Source organism: Piliocolobus tephrosceles, chromosome 9, assembly GCF_002776525.5.
Source record: "Piliocolobus tephrosceles isolate RC106 chromosome 9, ASM277652v3, whole genome shotgun sequence".
Taxonomy (NCBI): Eukaryota; Metazoa; Chordata; class Mammalia; order Primates; family Cercopithecidae; genus Piliocolobus; species Piliocolobus tephrosceles.
The window spans coordinates 113,455,525-113,478,331 of NC_045442.1; the positions used below are offsets into that span (position 1 = coordinate 113,455,525).

At 38.2% G+C, this 22,807-nt stretch overlaps 1 protein-coding gene across 1 annotated transcript in view; it reads right to left on the reverse strand.

Annotated features, from left to right (window-relative positions):
* Positions 1-22,807, reverse strand: part of MRC1 (mannose receptor C-type 1) — a 97,921-nt gene that overhangs the window by 26,141 nt on the left and 48,973 nt on the right. The window contains exons 10-21 of the mRNA XM_023223313.1: positions 21,668-21,783; positions 19,508-19,656; positions 16,241-16,440; positions 12,757-12,884; positions 12,195-12,282; positions 10,998-11,142; positions 9,357-9,398; positions 7,919-8,082; positions 5,124-5,191; positions 3,259-3,359; positions 2,410-2,555; positions 1,888-2,002 (exon numbers count right to left, since the gene is read on the reverse strand). Of these exons, the coding sequence (XP_023079081.1) occupies positions 1,888-2,002; positions 2,410-2,555; positions 3,259-3,359; positions 5,124-5,191; positions 7,919-8,082; positions 9,357-9,398; positions 10,998-11,142; positions 12,195-12,282; positions 12,757-12,884; positions 16,241-16,440; positions 19,508-19,656; positions 21,668-21,783 (1,462 nt within the window). The remainder of the gene's footprint in view (positions 1-1,887; positions 2,003-2,409; positions 2,556-3,258; positions 3,360-5,123; positions 5,192-7,918; positions 8,083-9,356; positions 9,399-10,997; positions 11,143-12,194; positions 12,283-12,756; positions 12,885-16,240; positions 16,441-19,507; positions 19,657-21,667; positions 21,784-22,807) is intronic.

Here is a 22,807-nt window from a genome sequence, read left to right on the forward strand (position 1 = left end):
ACAAAGCCAAATAAGACTTTTGAGAGAGCACCCTACATGTTTCTAGTGCCTTTCTTACTTCCTACGTTTTTCTTCTATTTTCTTTCTCATATCATTTTTGAAATAAATGATTCCAGAAGTCAAATAATCTCAGAACCAAAAGAGAGCTTACAGAATATTCAGTCCATATGTCTCCTACCATGTCCTTATAAAGTTATATATACAACAAACAACTGTTGAGCATCTTCTGTACTACATCCCAGCTAACATACAGGATGCTCTAGCATCCATCTGAGTATCTTCCAGTGCAAGCATTTTCACAGCCCTTTAGAAACTTCACCTTCCTCACAAAGCAGTCTATCCAATCAATTCTGTAACAATGGCCCCTAACCCCTAATTTTGAGCCTAAATCTATTTCCCTGTGACTGTCGCTTGTTGGTTTTGGGTCTTGTATCTGAGGTGACACAGGGTGATCCTTCAAAATCTACATCCTCTCTTTTCTAAGTTGTATAACCTGAGAGTCTTTCAACCCTGACTCACTTGCAGTGATTTCCAAACCCTTCTTCAGTTTAGTCTGAATCTCCTGCAGTTGGTCAAAACCCTCCTTAAAGGGCAAGTCACAATTTAACCTAATACCTATTTCAGTGGATGCCTCCACAGAAAGATCAGGTAGAAATGGTGGGTACCTTTCTTTTGATGACAATATCATGATTTTTCCATCTGCTCTATGAATATGGTGAATATTCTCCTTCATAGTTCTTGCTTATTTTCGTGTTTTATCAAAAAATGTTTCAAAGCCAGGTATGGTGGCTCACTCCTGTAATCCTAACACTTTGGGAGGCTGAGGTGGGAGTTTAAGACCAGCCTGGGCGACACAGTGAGACTCTATCTCTACAAAACAACAACAACAATGACAACAACAACAACAACTTTAAAAAAATTAGCCGGGCATTATGACTCAGGCCTGCCCTAGCTACCCAGGAGGCTGAGGCAAGAGGATTGCTTGAGCTTAGGGGTTCGAGGCTGCAGTGAGTTATAATCCTGGGCAACAGAGTAAGACCTTGTTTCAAAAAAAAAAAAATCGAAATTTGTTCAAAGTTCATATTTAAAATATCAATTGTGTTGCATTACAAGTTATATGATCAAGCCGGGCATGGCGGCTCAAGCCTGTAATCCCAGCACTTTGGGAGGCCGAGACGGGCGGATCATGAGGTCAGGAGATCAAGACCATCCTGGCTAACACGGTGAAACCCCGTCTCTACTAAAAAATACAAAGAACTAGTCTGGCGAGGTGGCGGGCGCCTGTAGTCCCAGGTACTCGGGAGGCTGAGGCAGGAGAATGGCGTACACCCGGGAGGTGGAGCTTGCAGTCAGCTGAGATCTGGCCACTGCACTCCAGCCCGGGCAACAGAGCAAGACTCCGTCTCAAAAAAACAAACAAACAAACAAACAAAAACAAGTTATATGATCAAGTGACTAGAAGAGTAATAAATGGGAAAGCAGCAATTTTTCATCTTATTACTAGAAGTACTCTTCTTTGACTCTTTGGGAGCAAACTGGTTTGGTAGAAAGATGGACAAGCCTAGGCTTCTTTCCCAGCTCTACCGCTTAACAGGCAAGCTCCTTCACTCAAAGCTGTCTATGCACCATTTCCCCACTCACAAAATGGGGTTATAATACCTGCTTCTCAGAGTTGTGATAACTTTATATAAGGACTTTATACAAAATAAACAGCTTAATATGCGCTATAATTGAATAAAATAGTTTTCAATAAGCATTTGATTTTTTCCATTTTCTTAGCTTTTACACTGGAAAACTAAAAAGTCATTTACTGTCAGCAATATTTTACCATTTTGCAGTCAAAATTCCATATTTAAATGCACAACTAATTACAAAATGGCCACATACCTTGCTCTTTTTCATTTTGTATGGAGACCAGATTCCCTCCAAAGCCTATACAAGCTTTTCGTGCCTCTTGCCAAGTTTTTCTTTCTTCTTCAACAAATCCAAAGATTTTGAAACACTGGGATGGAAGGGGGGGGGGGGGGGCAGAAAAAAATAAAGGAAAACCATGGGGGTTACCTAAAGATGATCAACTTTGTTCTACCAAAAGCAAAATTATTCATGAAGATTATAGCTACATCAGAAATTTCTCACCACCAACTAGAGATTTAAAAAACTGTTAGTTTTATGACCCACTCACTTTCTTTGCAAAGTTCTATTCTCCCTCGGGAGAAAGGGTACATCAATGTGGATAATATCTCAAGTATGCTCTCAATTTCCATAGAGAGTTGGTCATGCAAATCTTCACCTAGTCTTGCCAAAAATTTTCTAAAGTGATGAGGCTAGTAAAAGTTAACTTTGAGCTGAAAGATTTGCATCACTCTCCATACTGATCAGTGCCAAGATTGCAACTAATTCTCCTAGTACCTTGTTGTTGTAGAAATTCCAGCCTTCCTTGCACCCTGATGGGACCGAGGGTTTTGTAGGCATAACTGTGGTAGCATTGATACTACTGTTATGTCGCTGGCAAATGAAGGCACTTGGATAGCCACAGTTAATGTCATTCCAAAACCCTGGCAAAGAGAAAAACAGTTAAATTAGATTCAGTTCTTTTTGTTTTAAAACATTATTTTTAAAAAATATATTTATATTTTACAAGAATTCTCAAAACTTATTTAGACTCTAATCAAACTTGGTTTTTACATGTGACTAGAGGTATCCATGCAATATTCTTTTGCTGTTTTACTTAAACTAATAATAGTTCCACTTTATAGAGAGCATCCTATGAACCAAACATGTACTTGATGTTGCAGATGTATTAGCTAAATGGTAATAGCTAATAATAACAACCTAACAATAGCAAACTTTGTATACACCAAGCATCTACATAGTATTTTAGATGTATGATTTCATTTCATCTTCTCAACAACTGATAGATTCTGTCATTATTCCCATTTTGCAGAATAATAAGGAGCCAGAGAGAAATAAAGGAGATAGATAAACAAATTCTGGATAACTTTTTTCAAATCAGAACATGAAAAAGGGGTTCCTAATTTGGGAAGAAGTGAGAAGATTAACTATGTTGTTTACTAGTGTAAATGTTAAGCATCCATTCTCCTTACAAATTGAACTGCTATGTTGCTAAAATTAGAATTATCCTTTATTCTCTCTTCTTATCTTGCCTGACATAGCGCACAACTTGCTACTTTTAGTCTAGGCATGTGGCACATGACACGCCATGCCACAAAGCAAATTCAACATGCATGACTTGCCTACCTGAATTTGAATACATGGTCACACAGTTTTCATCCTCATTTGCAAAATTGGGTTCACCTGTGGCCCAAGACACGTAATCCACTTTGCTTCCATCCATCCAACTGGAAAAGAAAATTCAGGCATTTTGCAATGATCCAATCATTAGAATAATTGGATACAGGCCAGGAGCAGTAGCTCATGCCTGTAATCCCAGCATTATGGGAGGCCAAGGCGGGCGGATCACCTGAAGCCAGGAGTTTGAGACCAGCCTGACAAACATGGCGAAACTCCATCTCTACTAAAAATTGAAATTAAAAAAAAAAATTAGCCAGGCATCGCTGTGGGCTCCTGTAATCCCAGTCACTCGGGAGGCCGAGGCAAGAGAATCACTTGAACTAGGAGGCGGAGGCTGCAGCGAGCCGAGATCGGGCCATTGCACTCCAGCCTAAGCAACAAGAATAAAACTTAGTGTCAAAAAAAAAACAAAAAAATAGTTGGCTACAGCCTACTGGTGGGGCAGGACAAGTCAACCCAGAATAGGGAGATCTCCAGAGAATGGCAGGAAAACCCCCAATGCCTGAGTATTTGGTGTGTTCCATGCATCTCACTCCACAGTAGCAACCCTCATGCCATGTCCAGGCTGTCTTCTTTTCCTTCCCAGGAAGAAACCACCTTTAGTCGCAAAGTGGAGACCCTGATTACTCTGGAAGTGAGCCAGAGATGAAAATCCTCCCATCGTACTCCCCAGGCATGATTCCCACAAAACCAAACCACCCATGGAGAGGCAGAGCGTATAGAATTTCTCATTAGGCTCATTCTCTGATTCTCGTGTTTACTCTAGTTTCTTGTCATGTAGGTGGCCTAAACTTACGTCTGCAAACTACAGAAATTCAGAGACTGTGAGAGCCAGAAGGGGACCAGTCATGAGATCATCAAATTTGACCTTTTCACGTTAGAAATGATAAAATGACGTTCCTTGTCCAAAGGAAGATCCAACATTTGTACTCTTTAAAAAGAATGACCCTGTGGGGTATGGTGGTGCATGTCTATCATCCCAGCTACTTAGGAGGCTGAAATGGAAGGATTGCTTGAATCTAGGATTTCAAGGCTGCAGTGAGCTGTGATCGCCCCATTGCACTCCAGCCTGGGCAACAGAGCGAGACCTGTCTCAAATAATAATAATAATAACAACGATAAGGACCTTGAATTTAGGTCTCTATTGCTCAAAGATGACAACAGCAGTCCCCTGGAATACATGAGGCTAAAAAAATCTGTACATGAGCCAGGAGGACATATCTGCCCTTCAAACACTAGAGGACATATGTATTAATGGACAAGAAGAAAGAACTTAAATGTATTAATTTTCTCATGTCCCTACAGCTTTTTCTGACTCCTATATCTAATAGAAAATGGGACAATCACTCTTTTAAAGGGAAAGTATTTCCTGCAATTTGAAAGTGTGCTTCAAAATAGTGCTGCTAACACAGGGAACAGGGCAATAGGAAAGGATACTGTGGTTCCCAGCAGCAAGGTTAGCAAGGTTCTCATCCCAGGTGGGATTACAATGTTTTCAATAAGTTCAGTATTTGCATATGTCTAAAACAACTTTTTAGTAGATGATTTACTGACAGATGATGACATCTCAAAACAAAGAAAAGCGTAGTTTTGCAAAACTGAATCCAATTTCGAGTTGTTTGTTTGGCATTTATAGTGCTGAAAATATTTAATAGAATTATTTTGAATTCTTTTTTTAAAGTTGCTATTTCAATTGAGAATGCTGTAGGATTTTTAAAAATGCATTCCACAAAGAAAAATCTCAAAATAACTCACAGGTTTCGGTCAGAACACTAACCCAAGCAGAGTTGTTTTCAGCTTGATTTACTTACGCAAACTTTTTATCCAAGCTGATCAATAAACCAATGAAATACGCGGACTGTGCATCATTTCTGTTTACCTGAAACATGGAAGTTTACGTATAATTTAATTTAGAATCACACAATCGGCAAGTTCTTAAACAAAACATACATATTAATGAGGCAGCCTAATCGAAACCTCTTCTACAGAGGAATTTCTACAGAAATGTAAGACATTCTATATGACGTTCTTCCTAGAAATAAAAAAAAATATGCACACAATTTAATACTTTGAATTTGTAAAGCAAGAGTCTTTTCTTTGATGCGTAATCCTATAATCCTGACTGGCTACTTTGTTTTAAAGAATGTCTTCAACAATGTAACTATTGTAGGCATTTAATATTATAGAGAATGATTTAAGGCATTTGCTTTACAAATTCAAGTTATTAAATTGTGTACAAATTTTTCTTTTTTATATAAAAAAGAGTCATATATTAGATTTATTTTATACATATGTTTATAGTTTATCATATCATATGTTTATAATATATCATATGTTTATAATTATAAATGTAATAAATGTAGTTATATATGTAAAATAAATCTATATGTCAAATATATATACAAAATATACATATGAAAAATAGTCACCCTGTGGGAGATGGTGGTGCACACCTGTAGCCTCATCTACTTGGAAGGCTGAGGCGAGAGAATTGATATGTATAATATAATATATACTATATATACATTACATATATTTTCTATATATATTTTACATATAGATTTATTTTATATCTATTTATTTCATATATATTATTTAAATATTGATTTTATACATATTTTATGTATATATTACATATATACAATTTATATCTGCATATAAGCAAGGAGGATATATCTGTTCTTCAAACTTGGGAGAATATGTGTATTCATGAGCAAGGAAAGGAACCCCAAAATGTATTAATTTCATTATAATGTACTATTTCACTATATATAGATATATTTGATTTTCATATATATATTTGTGCAATATTAGAAAACATCTTGAGAATTTCAAAGCAAGCTATATCCACAAGATGATGGCAAGCCAGAGTATACTCTAGTACCTTTATAAATCAAATGCATTTTTATTATTTCAGTACTGTTCAACTTATTTTTTCCTGCTTCTCTCTGTTACTTCCTCTCTGGCAATGAGGCCATGAAGAATTTTAATCAGAAAGATACTGAACAAAGCACTCTTGGAAAAAATAAATTATAAAAATAGATTATACCTTCAGTGATAGGTATATCAATGGTATCACAATTTTGTTACAACCAAGAAAGATGATTATAATAAATAATCAAACTGTGTTATATGTTGGCCAACAATTTGGGCCAAGTAAGCCAGATTTTTTAATTAAAAATTAAGCTATATGATACACAAAGGGTCCAAGACTGACATATAACAACTAGTTAAGAATTATAATCTTTGCAAATCAAATTAGTGAACTCAAGGCCAACAAGTATGGATCGTCACAAAATCCAAGCTAAAAAATGGTTCTGGGACTGGCCACAGTGGTTCACGCCTGCAATCCCAGCAATTTGGGAGGTCAGGGCAGGCAGATCACTTAGGGTCAGGAGTTCAAGATCACTTGGCCAACATGGTGAAACCCTGTCTCTACTAAAAACACAGATTAACCAGGCATGGTGGTATGCACCTGTAGTCCTAGCTGTTCGGAAGGCTGAAGCAGGAGAACTGCTTGAACCCAGTAGGCGGAGGTTGCAGTGAGCCAAGATCATGCCACTGTACTCCAGCCGGGGCAACAGAGCGAGACACTGTCTCAAAAACAAACAAACAAAAAAATTATTCTGAGTTCTGCAATTCTGCACTAAATATTTAAACAATAGGGCATAACTTGTGTTATGACCTCCTCCTCCTCCTGCATTTCCATCTTTACCTTGACCTTTGGAGGTGCAAATTCAGCACATAATTAGAAATTGTGCTGGGGGTACCAATGGTAGACATTATGTGTATCATATGTCACTGTTCCATCCTTAAATCAATGATGCTCTATGAAAAAAATGCTCAGTATCACAAATTATCAGGGAAATGTAAATCAAAAATCACAATGTGACACCACCTTACTCCTGCAAGAATGGCTATAATTAAAAAATAAAAATATAATAGACGTTGGCATGGATGTGGTGAAAACGAAACACTTTTACCTTGCTGGTGGGAATGTAAACTAGTACAGCAACTCTACAAAACAGTATGGAGATTCCTCAAAGAACTAAAAGTAGAAACACAATTTGATCCAGCAATCCCACTACTGGGTATCTACTCAGAGGAAAATAAGTCATTATATGAAAAAGACATTTGCACAGACGTTTTTAATATTGGCACAATTTGCAATCGCAGAAATATGGAACCAGCCTAAATGCCCATCAGCCAATAAGTGGATAAAGAAAACGTGGTATATGCATACTATGGAATACTACTCAGGAATGAAATAATGACATTTGCAGCAACCTGGATGGAACTGGAGACCATTTTTTTAAGTGAAGTAACTTAGGAATGGAAAACCAAACATCGTATATTCTCACTCATAAGTGGAAGCTAAGCTATGAGGATGCAAAGGCATAAGAATGATACAATGGACTTTGGGGACTTGAAGACAGGTAAGAGGGGGTGAGGGACAAAAGACTACACATTCAGTACGGTGTACACTGCTCAGGTGACAGGTGTACCAAAATCTCAGAAGTCACCACTAAAGAACTTTTCCATACAACCAAACACCACCTGTTCCCCCCAAAACTGTTAACATTAAAAAATGTATTGATGCTCTTACATATTTCCATAGAAACTTCTTTTCACTTTCACTTTGAATAGAAACAAGATCACCAAAATTCCTCTTGCAAAACGCTCGCGCATTGTCCATGGTTTCCTTCTCTTTGCTGAAATAATACTGGTAGTCTTTGTAAATAACCCACCCATCTTCAGTGACTGGTGGATCTGAAAGGTTAACGAGAAAAGGCCATGAATTTTACACAGACAAATTCAAGAATCTGGTGTGTGTAGCACGCAAAGGTGAAAGGGATAGAGCTGCTATATCAAGAGGTGTCTGCAACTCTGAGAGACCACGACAGCAGAATGTCCACATCAAATACAGACATTTGAATCCTCAGCCAAAATATCCACTTTCTACCAACCCAGTAAAAAGGACCCATTTTGTATTCCCAGCTAAGTCCTATACGTCATTACCGGGTAAAAGAACTCTGGGTGTCACTCTCATCAATACGATAGCATAGCTGTGAGGATTTATATACAATGCACCCATAATATTCTAGATCAAAGGAGTGGGAACTATGAGAAAGCAGTTTTTACCCCAGTATAAGAAGAAAAAAAAAAAAAAGCAAAACTTCTAATAGATGGACTTGGGTGCTTCAGGGTAGAAGCAAGGAATTCACCTATAAAGTGGGTCCCTCAGCCTTTTTCCAACACATGGGGTTCCATAGTTCTGTGCTACAGTAGGTTGCATAAAAGCCCCCAAAGATATCTAGTTCCTAACCCCTGGAACCTATGAATGTTAGCTTATATGGAAAATAGGACTTTATAGTCATGATTAAGTTAGGATCTTGAGAGATGGGAGGGTTATCCTGGATCATCTAGGTGGGCCCTAAATGTAATAACAAGTATTCTTATGCAGGGGGAGGAGGGACATTTGACTAAAAGAGAAAGAGGCAGTGTGATCACTGGAAGAAGATGCTACATTGCTGGTTTTGAAGGAGGAAGGGGCCATGAGCAGATGAGTTCACAGAATGCAGCTCTAGATGCTGGTTTATAAAGGCAAGGAAAGAGATTCTCCCTTAGAGCCCCTAACAGGAGCGTGGTCCTGCCAACATCTGGATTTTGGCCCAGTGAAATTGATTCCAGATTTCTGACTTCCGGAACTGTAAGGGAGTAACTGCGTGTTATTTTAAGCCACCAAGTTCCTGGTAACTGGTTACAGCAGCCAGTGGACACTAATATATGTGCTAAAGAAGAACCTGGGACCTTGGAATTGATTCATGAACCCTTGAGAAACTGTATTAACATGCCTTATGTTTGTGCATATGAGCTTCTCTCCGGAGAGGAAGACTCAAACCTCCATGACATTCTCACTCATAGGTATTAAGGACTTCTGCCCTCTACTTTCCTAGGGCAAGTAATTTTTTCATTGAGGAAAAAAAAAAAGAGGCAGGGAAAGGGTTATCAATACAGAGATCAGAAAATAAGAAAACACCTACTGTCTTGAGGAGCTGGCGTTGGCTCAGGTTTTGGTGTTTGTCCTGTAAAACAAGAGCAAAGTAGAAATAAAGTGTACTTAAACTTCTGCTAATTACATTTCCTTCTATATTCACTATTTTCATGAGTCAATATTGCTAAAAACTTAGTTGTTCTGTTTTTTCCCTTCCCTTTCTTTCTCCAATTTGTACATCATGTTGTGGAGAGCAGAATGAAGGAAAAGAGAATTAGAAGTGAAGACTTAAACAAATCAGGTGCAATCATAGCCACCAGAAATTACAGCCACCACAGTTTTCAGGCACAAGTAGCATCATATAAAGAAAAGGGAAAAAAAAAACAAAAACAAAAGAACGTGAGTTTTAGAATCAGAAAGCCTAGCTTCAAATCCCAAGCCTGGGTTTCAATCATTTAGCCTTAATTTTGTCAACTAAACCAAATAGATTAGTTTGTGAAAACATGTGAGTTATTGGTATGTAATAGGTGTTTAACAGATGTTCGTTTTTCAGTCAGACATCTTATAATCTGTGAAATTATTTATGATTTCATTAGTTGAAACGATTAAATGTGAACTGTTTGTTTATAAAATATTTATAAAATAGAAAATGTATTTTCTTTAAGAAAATCTGTTTTTTTAAATGTTTGATTTATTAAAAGTTAAATGAAATATTTTTCTTTCCAATTAGTTAATGACATATCTGGATTTTGTTGAAAGCTGATAAAGGGACTCAGGTTACCTAGGTTTTGGGTTAATGAATTTAACATCTGCAAGAGTAGAGCTACAATAATGCAAAAAGGATACCAGCCATTGGCAACTAAGAGACCGTTAAAGGACAATGGACCACCACTGACTACTTTTATTCTGGAAACTTTGAAAGCAATAAGCAGCAGGAGGATGGAAAATAAAAAAGCAGGAAGGCATCTCCAGCTATAGAGCTGAAATGGTTGCCAAGATTCCCCAACAGCAGAGGGCAATGTGGTTCCATTTATCCATTTACAAGAGAGGTATTGAGGTATATTTTGGTTCGAGGGTAGGTTTGTTTATTTGACGGTTGGTGTGTTGGTTTCTCTTAACATTAGAACTCGGATCCTCTAGCCTGACTTGGATATGTAGAACTTTCTGAGTCCCAGATAATGACTGTCAGCATGTATATTGTTTGACCATCAATAACATGGTGGGGCTCATAGCATCAGAGGCCACTCCAGGGAGATTGTTCACTGTGTTGAACATTTATCTGAGAATATTCAGACTTGGGGAAATGTTCGCCTATTTGATGATTAACGTAGGTCAGAAGGTGAAAATCCCAAAACGGAGGTTGCATTTGCATTATTCTGCTTACGACCTAGGACACCCACAAACTTCTACTGCTATGGAACCTGGGCCAGGATCAGAGCTGCTCTTGGGAACTATTTGGGAGGATGTGACTCTTGCTCAGAACTCCTGGGTGGCCTTTTGATCTTCTCTGTTCCTTTGGCACATTTATCTGTGCTTACCAACTTCATGCTTATCCTATGCAATGATGGCCACTGACCGTTCCCTGATTCTGTTATTTTGTTTGTTTGCTTCTGCTAATAAAGGAAAGATACTGGGGTGTCAGGAGGTTAGTCTACCAAGCTGAGATAAAGGAGAGAAGAGGTGATCATACCCTTTTGTATCTGGCAAATCCAGTTGTTAAGGTGTTCACAATTAATATCATTCCAAGACATACTAGGATCTCCTTTCAGCTCACCACAGTATTCAACATTTTGATAATTATTAGGTTCTCCATAAGCCCAATTTTCATATGAAACCTATATTAGAAACATCAAACTACAACCATTAACCATTTGTATCAAGCCAACACCAATCATTCATTCAAACAGAAAAGGAAAGATATATTTGCCTTGTTTTATCAATTTACTTTTTTTTTTCACAATAGTTTTGCTTTGAAAGCACAGTTCACAAACATGAGTAGAAAAGAAACAGCTTTCATCACATGGAAACTTGCGATGTTGAATAGCGTACACAATTGATTATTATAACAATTTTATAACATTTTCTTTACTCTTATTAAATAGAATGGATCCAAGGGACGCAAATGGGGGTTTATATATAGGAAAAACTTGGCAACAAAGTTCCACTTCTCAGTATTGGGAGTTCCTAAATTTTACAACCCATTGGAAAGGATAATATTTCAGTGTGTTATTTGGAATTTTTCTCTTTATTAAATGTGTAGGATAAAGAAATAAAATTAATTCTTCTTGCAAAAGAAAAAGACCCAGAAAATATTGCTAACAGAGCTACTAAACTTTGCCAAAATGAACAGTAGAAACAAATGGAGGCCCTGGGTCTAGGACCTCTATGGAGTTTTCAGTGTGGAGTCATAACCCACAGGGTTTTGGACTAAGCACGGTGATGTGTTTTCCAGAGATGTAAATATAAAACCCAAATGTCAATGAAGCCATCAAATAAACCACCTCATTAAAGTTGCTGGTGGAGGCAGAACTGAAATTAAGAGGTAGAACCGAAATTATACAAAATCACTTCTTGTGATGACTAGGGCTTCTAAATATTGCCAGCATGTGCCAGAAGCTCTCACTTCTTCATTCCTGGAAATGGAGAAATCCGACGAATCCTAATCATTATTAGTGGGAATATCAAAAATGTCTCCATTTCTATTGTTCTATAAGAGGGTATAAAACATACAAGTTTGAGGAAGTTTACCTGCACATCAACTTTGCATGGCAGGATAGTGTCTATCATAATGACCTGTCTTACTAAAAGTTTGGATTAAATAAAAAGATAACATCAAAATAAATACACGATAAAGTAAGAAACTTATATAGTAAGTGAAATTACTCACAGGAGAACCATCACTCCAAGTAAAGCCTTCTGAAGGGCTTCCATATGTCAATCCCAACCAAAACAGTTCGTGGTAGCTTCCACTAGCTCTATGAAATCCAAAACATAAAGCAAGCATACGCTATTGCATGAAGCAAGTCCAGTAACTTATGAGGACTAACCACATTTGAAAGTTACCTCCAAAACATAAATTAATAGTACACAAGTAAAGAGATTTAACAGCTAAATAGAAGACTTATGCAATAGATGTGCATTTTGGTATATCCCATAAATATCTTAAAAACAGGCCACTGCCTCAGAGTAAATAATTGTATAGTATTGAAAGATAAGTATGTATTAAGCATCTTGAACTTTTATAGAGCAAGTCATAGCAGAATTTACACTTATAAAATTAAAGGATTTGAAAGTAAAACTAGATCAAACGGGGCCCACAGATTTTGGAGATGATACAGGTGCTCAAACTAGCATCCTGAGACAACAATTCCAGAAACAGACAAATTTTCTCAACTTCATAAGCACCAACTAGATAACAAAAAGGAGTAATCCATAAAAATACCACTTACGTTATTAATCGCCATATCATTTGCTGTTCCTCTTTGTTATTGATGCTAGCTAAGTCTCCACCCAGAGCTCGACAAAAATCTCGAGATTCAAACCACGTTTTCTTCTCATGTTTTCCTTTTGCATACAGCTGATGATGATATGGTTACAAAAATTATTTTACACTTTGTAGTTTATCAAATTAAGAGAAATAATTATTTACTTTTGATGAGAGTTCATTTACAGAAAAACAAAACATTGTAATGACCCAAAACAATATAATTTTTTTGCTTTAAAATAAATTTATGAGTGAATAGTTGGGTAAACAAAACTTGGGGGACTATTTTGTTGAGAAAACCTTAGAAAATAAAATTATTTTGTAGCATAAGAGAAATTAGATGAAAATCTTAGGAACTTTAGGCATATGGCTTACGTATACAGCTCTTTGTAGAAGACAAGATTAATTTGGTTAAGTGTAAAAAGTGGCATTGAGATGGAAAAAAATGAAAGAAGCTTTTGATACAAAGAAAGTAAACATGAATAAGAAGAATTTTAAGGAAAATAACTTTCCTAAAACTGTGCACAGTTTGTTATTGTGTTCGGCTTAAACAATGAATAACCTGGCAACGTTTCAACATTTTGTTGGTGATGTCCTTCAATACTGCCTTGTATTTTTCATTGTGGTTGTACATTTCAAGAGCTATTGAAGCACATGCAACCACAGACACACATCTGGCAGGGAGTTATGAACTAAATTAAATTTAAAAGATTATATGATTTAGGAATTGGGTCATAACATTCAGAGGACTGCAGAGAGAATAGTGAAATGCAGTCAACAGTGACAGTCTGGGACACACCCACCAGTATACAAATAGAAAGGAGGTATTTGGGGCCATTGACTTTTCTAATTCTCATGCATTGGTCCTCATGAGTTATGGCCCCCACATCACAGGCTTATGGGAAAATAAATTTGCTTCCAAGGCACTATGGTTGCCCAAGCTGTCATTAAGCAGCCAAAGACAACCTTCACCTTGACCCTAACTTGACTCAAGCTATCTGGACAAAGGTGTTTAAGTAAGTATCCACATCAGTATATCCCAGACTCCTATGATGCCTCAACTTGCTAGACTATGATATAAGATTTTATTTTTTTAACTAAATTTACTATCAGCTGAATTTCATTAATAATTCTCACACCTTAATATTTATAAAGGTGGTCTATATATTTCCAAACAAACCCTACCCCAAGTACCTCTAAAACCACCTAATTTCTAGTCAAGCACATGTTTTGATTTGTTGAACATCCACCTGAAAATTCTCTCTACTGAAGCCCCTGGTTCACTTCTCAGCTCTGGGTAAAACTGCTGATTTTCTCGAAAAACTGCAATAAATCTCCATAGCCTAACATCCTCAGGCGAAGGCTAGGAATAAGATGAATCCCGCCTTTGTGTAGTAACTCAAAAGTTTCCGGAGGTAACAATAAAATACTTGATTTTCTTTGTGTTAGTCCTCAAATAATCCATTTACAAATCTCTTCTGTCTTAGCCCAATACACCGCCTTCTATGTAAATTGTGTTATTAAATCTGATGGCCAATCTGGACTGAAGACTTTCTGGATTCCTATTTCTATTAGTGGGAGTGACCAGCTCAATTAACCATACTCCTCTTGAGTTAGAAAAGACTACATAGCCTCATCCTGATGCCAATTCTTTATCAGCCTTGCCAAACTGTCTTACAGGGCATGTCATGGCTATATGCCATTCAAAGGGATTGAATAAAAGAAGTACAGGGAGCAGGACTATTAGAAAACAGTATCATTAAGCAGTAGGTAGGTAATATGGTTTGACTCTGTGTTCCCCACCCAAATCTCATCTCAAACTGTAATCCCCACATGTCGAAGGAGGGACCTACAATCCCCACATTGAGGGAGGTAAGTGGAGTATGAAGGCAGTTTCCCCCATGCTGTTCTTGTGAATGACTTCTCAGAAGATCTGATGGTTTTACAAGTAGTAGCTTCTCCTACACTCTCAAATGGTCTTCTCTGTCCTGCCACCCTGTGAATAAGGTGCTTGCTTCCCCTTCCACCATGATGCTAAGTTTCCTGAGGCCTCTCCAACCATGTGAAACTGGGAATCAATTCAACCTCTTTCCTTTTTAAATTACCCGGTCTCAGGCAGTATCTTTATAGCAGTGTGAGAACAGACTAATATAGTAGGTACATTTCTGTATTTGGCTAAGTCTAACTTTCTCTAGAAAGGATGTGACTTATAAAAGAAAGAGAGTAAAAGACCCAAATCCTTAATTCCTTAATTCATTGGGGTTTTTGTTTGTTATTTTCTGGGTTTCTTTTTCTGTCTGGTTGTTGGCTTTAGTGAATTTGATTGCATAAAGAGGAAACGAATGGCCTAAACTATGAATGTATTAAATAGTGGTAGAATATTGAATTGTCATTTAATGGGCATTGAAAAGACATGTGCCCCAACCTATCATTTCCTTTCCTCACCCGTCATTATAATCATCAGGGTTAAATCAGAAAAAGGGAGTACTCGCTTTAGAATACCTCTGTGGCATTGTTGTAGAACACTTCATCAATTTTCTTAGCTAAAACTTGGGCTCAAGAGCATGGAAAAAAAATGAATTGCAATACAACAGTGTGACAGGAAACAGAAATTTCTATCAAGACAAAAAAAGGCTGGGTGCAGTGGCTCATGCCTGTAATTCCAGAGCTTTTGGAGGTCTGTGTGGGAGGATCAGTTGACACCAGGAGTTTGAGACTAGCCCGGGCAACATAGTGAGACCCATCTGTATTTAAAAGAAGATTTTAAAAATTAGCTAGGCATGGTGGTGCATACTTGTAGCTACTTGGGAGGCTTTGGTGGGAGAAGCACTTGAGCCCAGAAGTTTGAGGCTGCAGTGAGCCATGACTGTACCACTGTATTCCAGCCTAGATGACAGAGCAAGACCCCATTGGAGAAAGAAAAAGAAGGGGAGAGAGAGAGAGAGAGAGAAGGAGGAGGAGGAGAAGAAGGGGGGGGGGGAGGAGGAGGAGGAGCGGGATGGGGAGGGGGAGGAGGGGGAGAAGGGAGGAAGGAGAAAAGAAGGAAGGGAGGAAGGAAGGAACAGAGGAAGGGAGGGTAAGGGGGGAAGGAAGGGAGGGAGGAAGGGGGGAAGAGGGGAGAGGAGGGAGGTAGATCTAGAAGTCCTGGGAGAAAGGAGAGAAGCAGAGAGGAGGGGATAGTGGCAGAGCAGGTGAGAAAAAACTTCTGTGCGCTGTGTTTATGTTGTTGGTTGCATTTGTGGGTCTAAATGCATCCACCCAAGGAGCTCTTCTAAAACACCTGATCCCCGGGTTAATCAAATCAGACTTTCTAAATACCTATGGGTGGAGTCTGGGCACAGTGTTTTGGTTTTTTGTTTGTTTGTTTGTTTGCTTTTTATGTCCTTAGGTGATTCTTTAGGCTTAAGCATACTCCAGATTCTCTTATCAGCTTTATAATTGATACTCACCTTGAAACACAAACTCGTTCTACTGCTGGCGCCCCAATCCTCCGGACATTTGGGTTCAGGAGTCGTCGTGGGCTTCGGCGGGTGGGTTACTCCTTCTGCCCAGTGCTTGCACACAAATTTTGCCTTTTCATCACATTTCAAAACATCCCATAAGCCCCCTGCAATCCCGGTTCTCATGGCAACACACCCTGGCTTTCGCCCTGTATTAAATATATAAAGCAGAATTCACTTGACAAGTGCCTGCCGAAGGCCTGCCATGCTCGCAGAAGGCACTCAGAACCGAGTGTCAGGGATGTGGTGAAACCTGCACGTGACGAGGAGATACAGCCAGCCATGCCAGGGGCATTCAGCAACTGGTCTGTGCTGTTTTGAATCAGTTTGATTTTTATTTGTGTGGTCTACAACCCCAACCCAAAATGATCTCAAATGTTGGAGGGTTTTTAACACTACCTTTCTAACATTTGGCAAAGTGTCCCACACACAGGCATTTAATGATAAAATATTTTGTATTATCAAATTCACCATAATGGCAAAAATAGTAGTTTACTGTTCCCCTCTCTTCCTCCCTCCTTCCTTCCTCCCTTCCTTCTTCCCTTCTTTCTTCCTTTCGTTCCTTCCTCCCCTCCTTCCCTCCCTTCCTTCCCTCCCTTCCTCCCTTCCTTCCTTCCCTCTTTCCTTCCTTCTTCCCTTCCTCCCCTTTTAGGTTTTCTCCCTTCTTTCTTTCTTTTTTAATTCTTTAAGATTCTTTTCCTCCCACTAAGGTCCACGGAGATTTTCCAGGACCAAAGTTTTTCACAGATTTCAAAATGAGACACGCCTCAACTAGAGATTTTAGGTAAGTTACTCAAACACTCTGAACTGGCTTTCTCCTCTTCAAATGCAAATACCAAGACCTGCCTCATAGAGCTTTAGGAATGCCAGCTTTAACAAAGAAGTACGTAAAACAAAATGAGGATGCACTGAGCTGAATAGTTTATAATTCTGTCTTCAGTCAAGGTTATTTCCAAATAGCAGTTAACTAAGACAGAGCTTTGAAAGCATCAGGATTCCTCACTGCTAGGATGAAGTCTTTTTTTTTAGACTTTTAAAAAACATGAAGTGCTGAGAACTCATTCATGAAGTTCTGGGGAGGTACACCTTTTTTAGAATATTTTCTCTGAAATCGCTGATTCCCTGACACCTCAAGGGTTTTCCCTGATTCCGAAGATTGTCTCTTTCTCTTTGCAGCACCCTAAAACCTGGTAACTGTGGAATAGATGACTACAGAGGCTACGGTGTCCTGTTAACCATCAGAATCAGTTCAGTTGACCTGATGCTCAGGCCCAAGCCCCAGGCTCCTTGCCCACTCCTCCTGAAGCTGTAAACTCAGCCAAAGAGGCCAGCCACCGTCCTTCCGTCAAGGATATACCATGACAATGGTTGCAACTGGGTTCTGTTCCAGTTCCAACCATTGTTATTCCCTAAGGACATTCCAGGGCTCACACCTCAGAATCCTGCTGCCGGATGACACCACAGGCAAACTTAAGCAGTTTCACTTACAGAGCAAGACTTATCCCCACTGCCAAGATGTGTTTTTAAAGTATGTACTCAGCTCTTAATACACCATCCAGTTACTTTTTAAATCAGCTGAAATCTTGCCATGGTTCAGAAAGTTCAATAATTCCATAAACAAGAATCACACTATTTAGGTTACTGATCTGTTTCCCTTATTGAAAACTGAGAATGCAAATTATAGAACACTGAAAATTAGGACGTATTAGGTCAGGTAGTAAATTGATAGACTTGAGCTATTATTTTTTAGCTTTTCACCCAAGTACAATGAAATATTTGCTATAAGGGATGTTGAAATTTCTCTGTGTGTGGTCATACTAAACAATGTTGTGTGCTAGTGATACCACTGTATAAAAAGTCAAAGAATCTTTCAGAGACCATTTCAGAAACAACTTACAACATCTTACTAGAGAAGGTAAATCAAAATATAGAGAGAGGCAGGCAGGGTGGTGCGAGTGTAAGTAGCACAGATTTGGGGATGACCCAGATTAGTGTAAATCCATGTTTGGAAACTTTCTAGTCACATAAACTTCCTGAGTCTCAGTTTCCACTTTTTTTTTTTCTTTTAATGGAGTTTTGCTCTTGTCACCCAGGCTGAAGTACAACGGCACAATCTCAGCTCACTGCAACCTCCGCCTCCCAGATTCAAGTGATTCTCCTGCCTCAGCCTCCCAAGCAGCTGGGATTACAGGCATACACCACTGCACTCGGCTAATTTTTGTATTTTTAGTAGAGATGGGGTTTCACTATGTTGGCCAGGCTAGTCTCGAACTCCTGACCTCAGGTGATCTTCCCGCCTCCTCCCCGCAAAGTGTTGGGATTACAGCCACCGCACCTGACCTCCACTTCTTTTAAATGAAGATACTGAAGCCAGGTAACTGGCAGGGTTTTTATGAGGATAAAATAAAATCCAAGGCAAATAAAAGACTAAACATGGTAGCACATGGAAGATACGGAAATAACGAGTTCTGCATGAGCAATGTTCTTTGCTGCACCACCCAAGCACTCTAATATTTCAACTCCTAATTGCACTGAAAAGTTTTATGTCCATTTAATATAGTTTTAGGTTTTCAGAAATAAGTCAACCAGGACAGGCACAGTGGCTCACTCCTGTAACCCCAGCACTTTGCGAGGCCGAGGCAAGTAGATCACTTGAGGCCAGGAGTTCGAGACCAGCCTGGCCAACATGGTGAAACCCCGTTTCTACTAAAAATACAAAAATCAACCAGGCGTGGTGGTACATGCCTGTGGTCCCAGCTACTCGGGAGGCTGAGGCACGAGAATTGCTTGAACCTGGAAGGTTGAGGTTGCACTTAGCCAAGATGGGGCCACTGCACTCCAGCCTGAGTGATCGAGTGAGGCTCTGTCTCAAAAAAAAAAAAAAAGAAAGAAAGAAAGAAGTCAACCATTTGAAACATTTGTGACCACTGAGAATTTCACGAATAGGTTTTAAGTAGACCAGTACCAGATAACCTAGCAAGATACCTAGCAAACTTTTCTTCCTTTTTTCTTTAGAACACTAAACTTATTGGGAAATTTTGGGGTGGGGGGGTGGAGAGAAGAAAAGAAAAAGCAAAGAGAGAATGAAACATAAACTGTTACTAAAAGCATGATTAATTTACCTAGTCTATTTGGAGAGGTACCCGGAGGAATAACAGACTTTATCCAACAGATTCGCAGGATGAAGGCAACCCTCAACCTAAGCACTGCCCATACCTGGCATATCCGAATTCCAGTGGGTGAACCGAACCTCTTCCTCGATGGTCCACTGAAAAGTTCCTTTGGTTTGTATATCTGAAAGTCCTGTCCAGAAATATTTTTCAGGCCTTAAGCCAACGAAACTAGTCAGGAACGCTTGTTCATATCTTTAAAAAGAAGAATTAACATTCAATTCAGTGTTCAAAACATTTATGCCAATTTTCAAAATTATCAATATGAAAACTGTCTCAGTTCCATGTTTCAGCTATAATTGAATTGGTAATTCAAATATATTGTGTTATATCCATATGCCATCTACATTATACACATTTTCACTAAGGAAATGTGAGCTTATGATGGAAAAATACCGTACAGCTGAGTATATAAAATCATTCAGATATACTCAAACCAACTCCCTCTAGCCCTCGCCAGCCCCTCTGCCTCTTCTAAAAATATCAGAGAATTTTGAGAATACAAAGAAGAAAACTATTGCGTTTTAAAATACAGTGTTTTCAAAAATCAGTCCATTCTTCAAATAGTTCTACTGAATTATTGATTAAGCAAGTTCAAGGTTAGTAACATTATCAAGGATAATACCCATGGAAAAATCTGCATGAATTTCCCCAATTTTTTCTCTCAATTTTATTCTCTCATATCTCAGCTCCGAAACAAAAGGGAAAATTATCAAGACATATAGAGAAGCAGAGACTCAATCTCCAGAAAGAATGAGAAGCAGAATCATTAATTCTAACACTGTCTCTCCCTTTGGATTCTTGTCTGTGCATTTGGCATTAATCTGGGAACAATAAAATTCGGTTGACAAGGCACCAAAAATGTGTCTGAAATGACAAACAGAACAATGGAGGCAGCAACAAAGACAAAAATCTGTCTTTCGAGAAAAAGAAAAATGGTGTCTGAAGTTTCCAGGAACGAAGAGAGTTGTAGATGACTTCAGAGAGAGCAGGAAGATAATACAGAGAAACCTAACAACAATACAACATTTTATTTGACCATAGTGTAAATAATTTTATTCCCTAAACAAAACAAAACAAAAAATTAAAAGTTCCAAACTCGATTTAGTTTCCTTAAATGTCACTAAACCATATTTAACAACAGAGTTAGTGAACTCTTGAGGATAAATATTACAGAAGATACATAAGGAAAAATAAATGTAAAATATAGTGAAATCATGTACATAATAGTCCAGTAGACCAAAAGATCAATTATAGTGCAGACCACAGTATGATCTCATGGTACCTAAAGGTGAGCAGTTCACCTCACTCACAGAAGATAAAAAGTACCTATGTTCTGAGTTTCAGATGTCAGCATCATATTAGGGTGCTACTACCATATATTAGACATTTCATTACACATGAAAGCAGCACGTGGATAGAAATACAGTTCTTTTATAAAAACTATGAAAGGTTATGACATCTCTCATTTTTATCCAAAGATTTTTAACATCAATAGTATCCCCTACATGTTATTCGGTCTGCCTCGAAACTCCAGTAAATATAACTTATTGTACTAAAACTCCATAATTTTGTTACTTCTTTACTGCAAGTGAAATAGATACTTCTCCATTTTTGGAAACTTTCTTCTGTGGCTAATCTAGAGATTTGCGTAGAGTAGGTGAAGAATAAATAAATAAATCTTAAAAATAGATGGGATCGTAGAGATAAAAAATTACATAAACTTCTCTATGTCCGTGTGATTTTCCTGACCGATGAATCTGTTAACCTAGCAAAGCAAAGAATGGAAGAATGGAAAGAATGAATGAATTATTCAGTAAATCTCTTTGCCTTCTTTTTGGTGGACAGAGTGGTAAAGATATAACGTGATTTTGAGCTGGTAACTTTTAGTTACTTTCCGGCTTTAAAAAATTCAACATATAATGGATCATTAAAAAGTTAGCTCTATAAACTACATTTACTAGATTATTATTTGTAAACTGTTCTGAATGTTGCTTTATATTACTAAATTTAGCAAAAATGGTTTATAATGTTTGCAATGAGGAATCCAAATAAGAATATTATTTTTAATGTTTCTACCTTTACAAATCATACCTCAAGATCACACATAGTATACTCAGAAATTTAGAGTATGTTCATACTTGGGCTTTTCTGAAACTTTTTTCTATTTGACATATTTTTAAATGAAATTAAAATAGTTACATACCTGTCTTCAATAGTTGTTAAATAAGCATTCTCACTATTACAGGTTTGGTTTGCTTCTGCAAATGTTGAAAGCGTGTGTCCAATCATATAGCAGTAAAAGTGATGTTTTTTCCAGCCCTATTAATGTTATCAAGCAATGGATAAATGAGCAGAGTTCATGCATATATATATGATAAAATATTATTATTATTATTTGCTCTTGTTGCGCAGGCTGGAATGCAATGGTGCAATCTTGGCTCATTGCAACCTCCGCCTCCCAGGTTCAAGCAATTCTCCTGCCTCAGCCTCCAGAGTAGCTGGGATTACAGGCACATGCCACCACACCTGGCCACTGTACCCGGCCTTAGAAAATATTATTTTAATACTTTTTCTATCATGAAACTATTGGATAAACAATAGGAATGTCTAAAGAACACAACTCTGAAGAATCTGAAATGCAATGAAAATTATATACATAAACGAATAAAAGAAACAGTAGTACATCATTCCTCTTATGACAAATTATGCACATAATTGGGGGCAATCATGTGCCCTTCTAATGTATCCTGCTTCTAATGTATCCTGCAACAAAAACTATTTGTGAAATGTTCAGAGGAAACTGAACAGAATGGCTAAGATACCAGTTTTAGAATAGGTAACCACAGGAAAGAATTTGGGGAAGCACAAGCCAAGTTGCCTATGGAAGACAATACTAGAAGATGGGTATAAAGCTACATCATTTGGTCATAGGAGACCACTTTTCAAACTTCAGGTAGCATGATTCAGCATTGTTTCTCCTTCTCCCATACTCCAAATACACAGAAATGGCCAGGCATAGTGGCTCATGCCTGTAATCCCAGCACTTTGGGAGTCCAAGGTGGCAGGATGGCTTGAGTCCAGGAATTCAAGACCAGCCTGGGCAACATAGTGAGTCCCTATCTTTACAGAAAATTTTATAAAATTAACTAGGCATGATGGCATGTGCCTGTAGTCCCAGCTACTCGAGAGGCTGAGGCAGGAGGATTGACTGAGCCAAGGAGGTCGAGGCTACAGTGAGCCAGAATCAATCACACCACTGCACTCAAGCCTGGGTGACAAAGTGAGACCCTGTCGAAAGAAAGAAAGAAAGAAAGAAAGAAAGAAAGAAAGAAAGAAAGAAAGA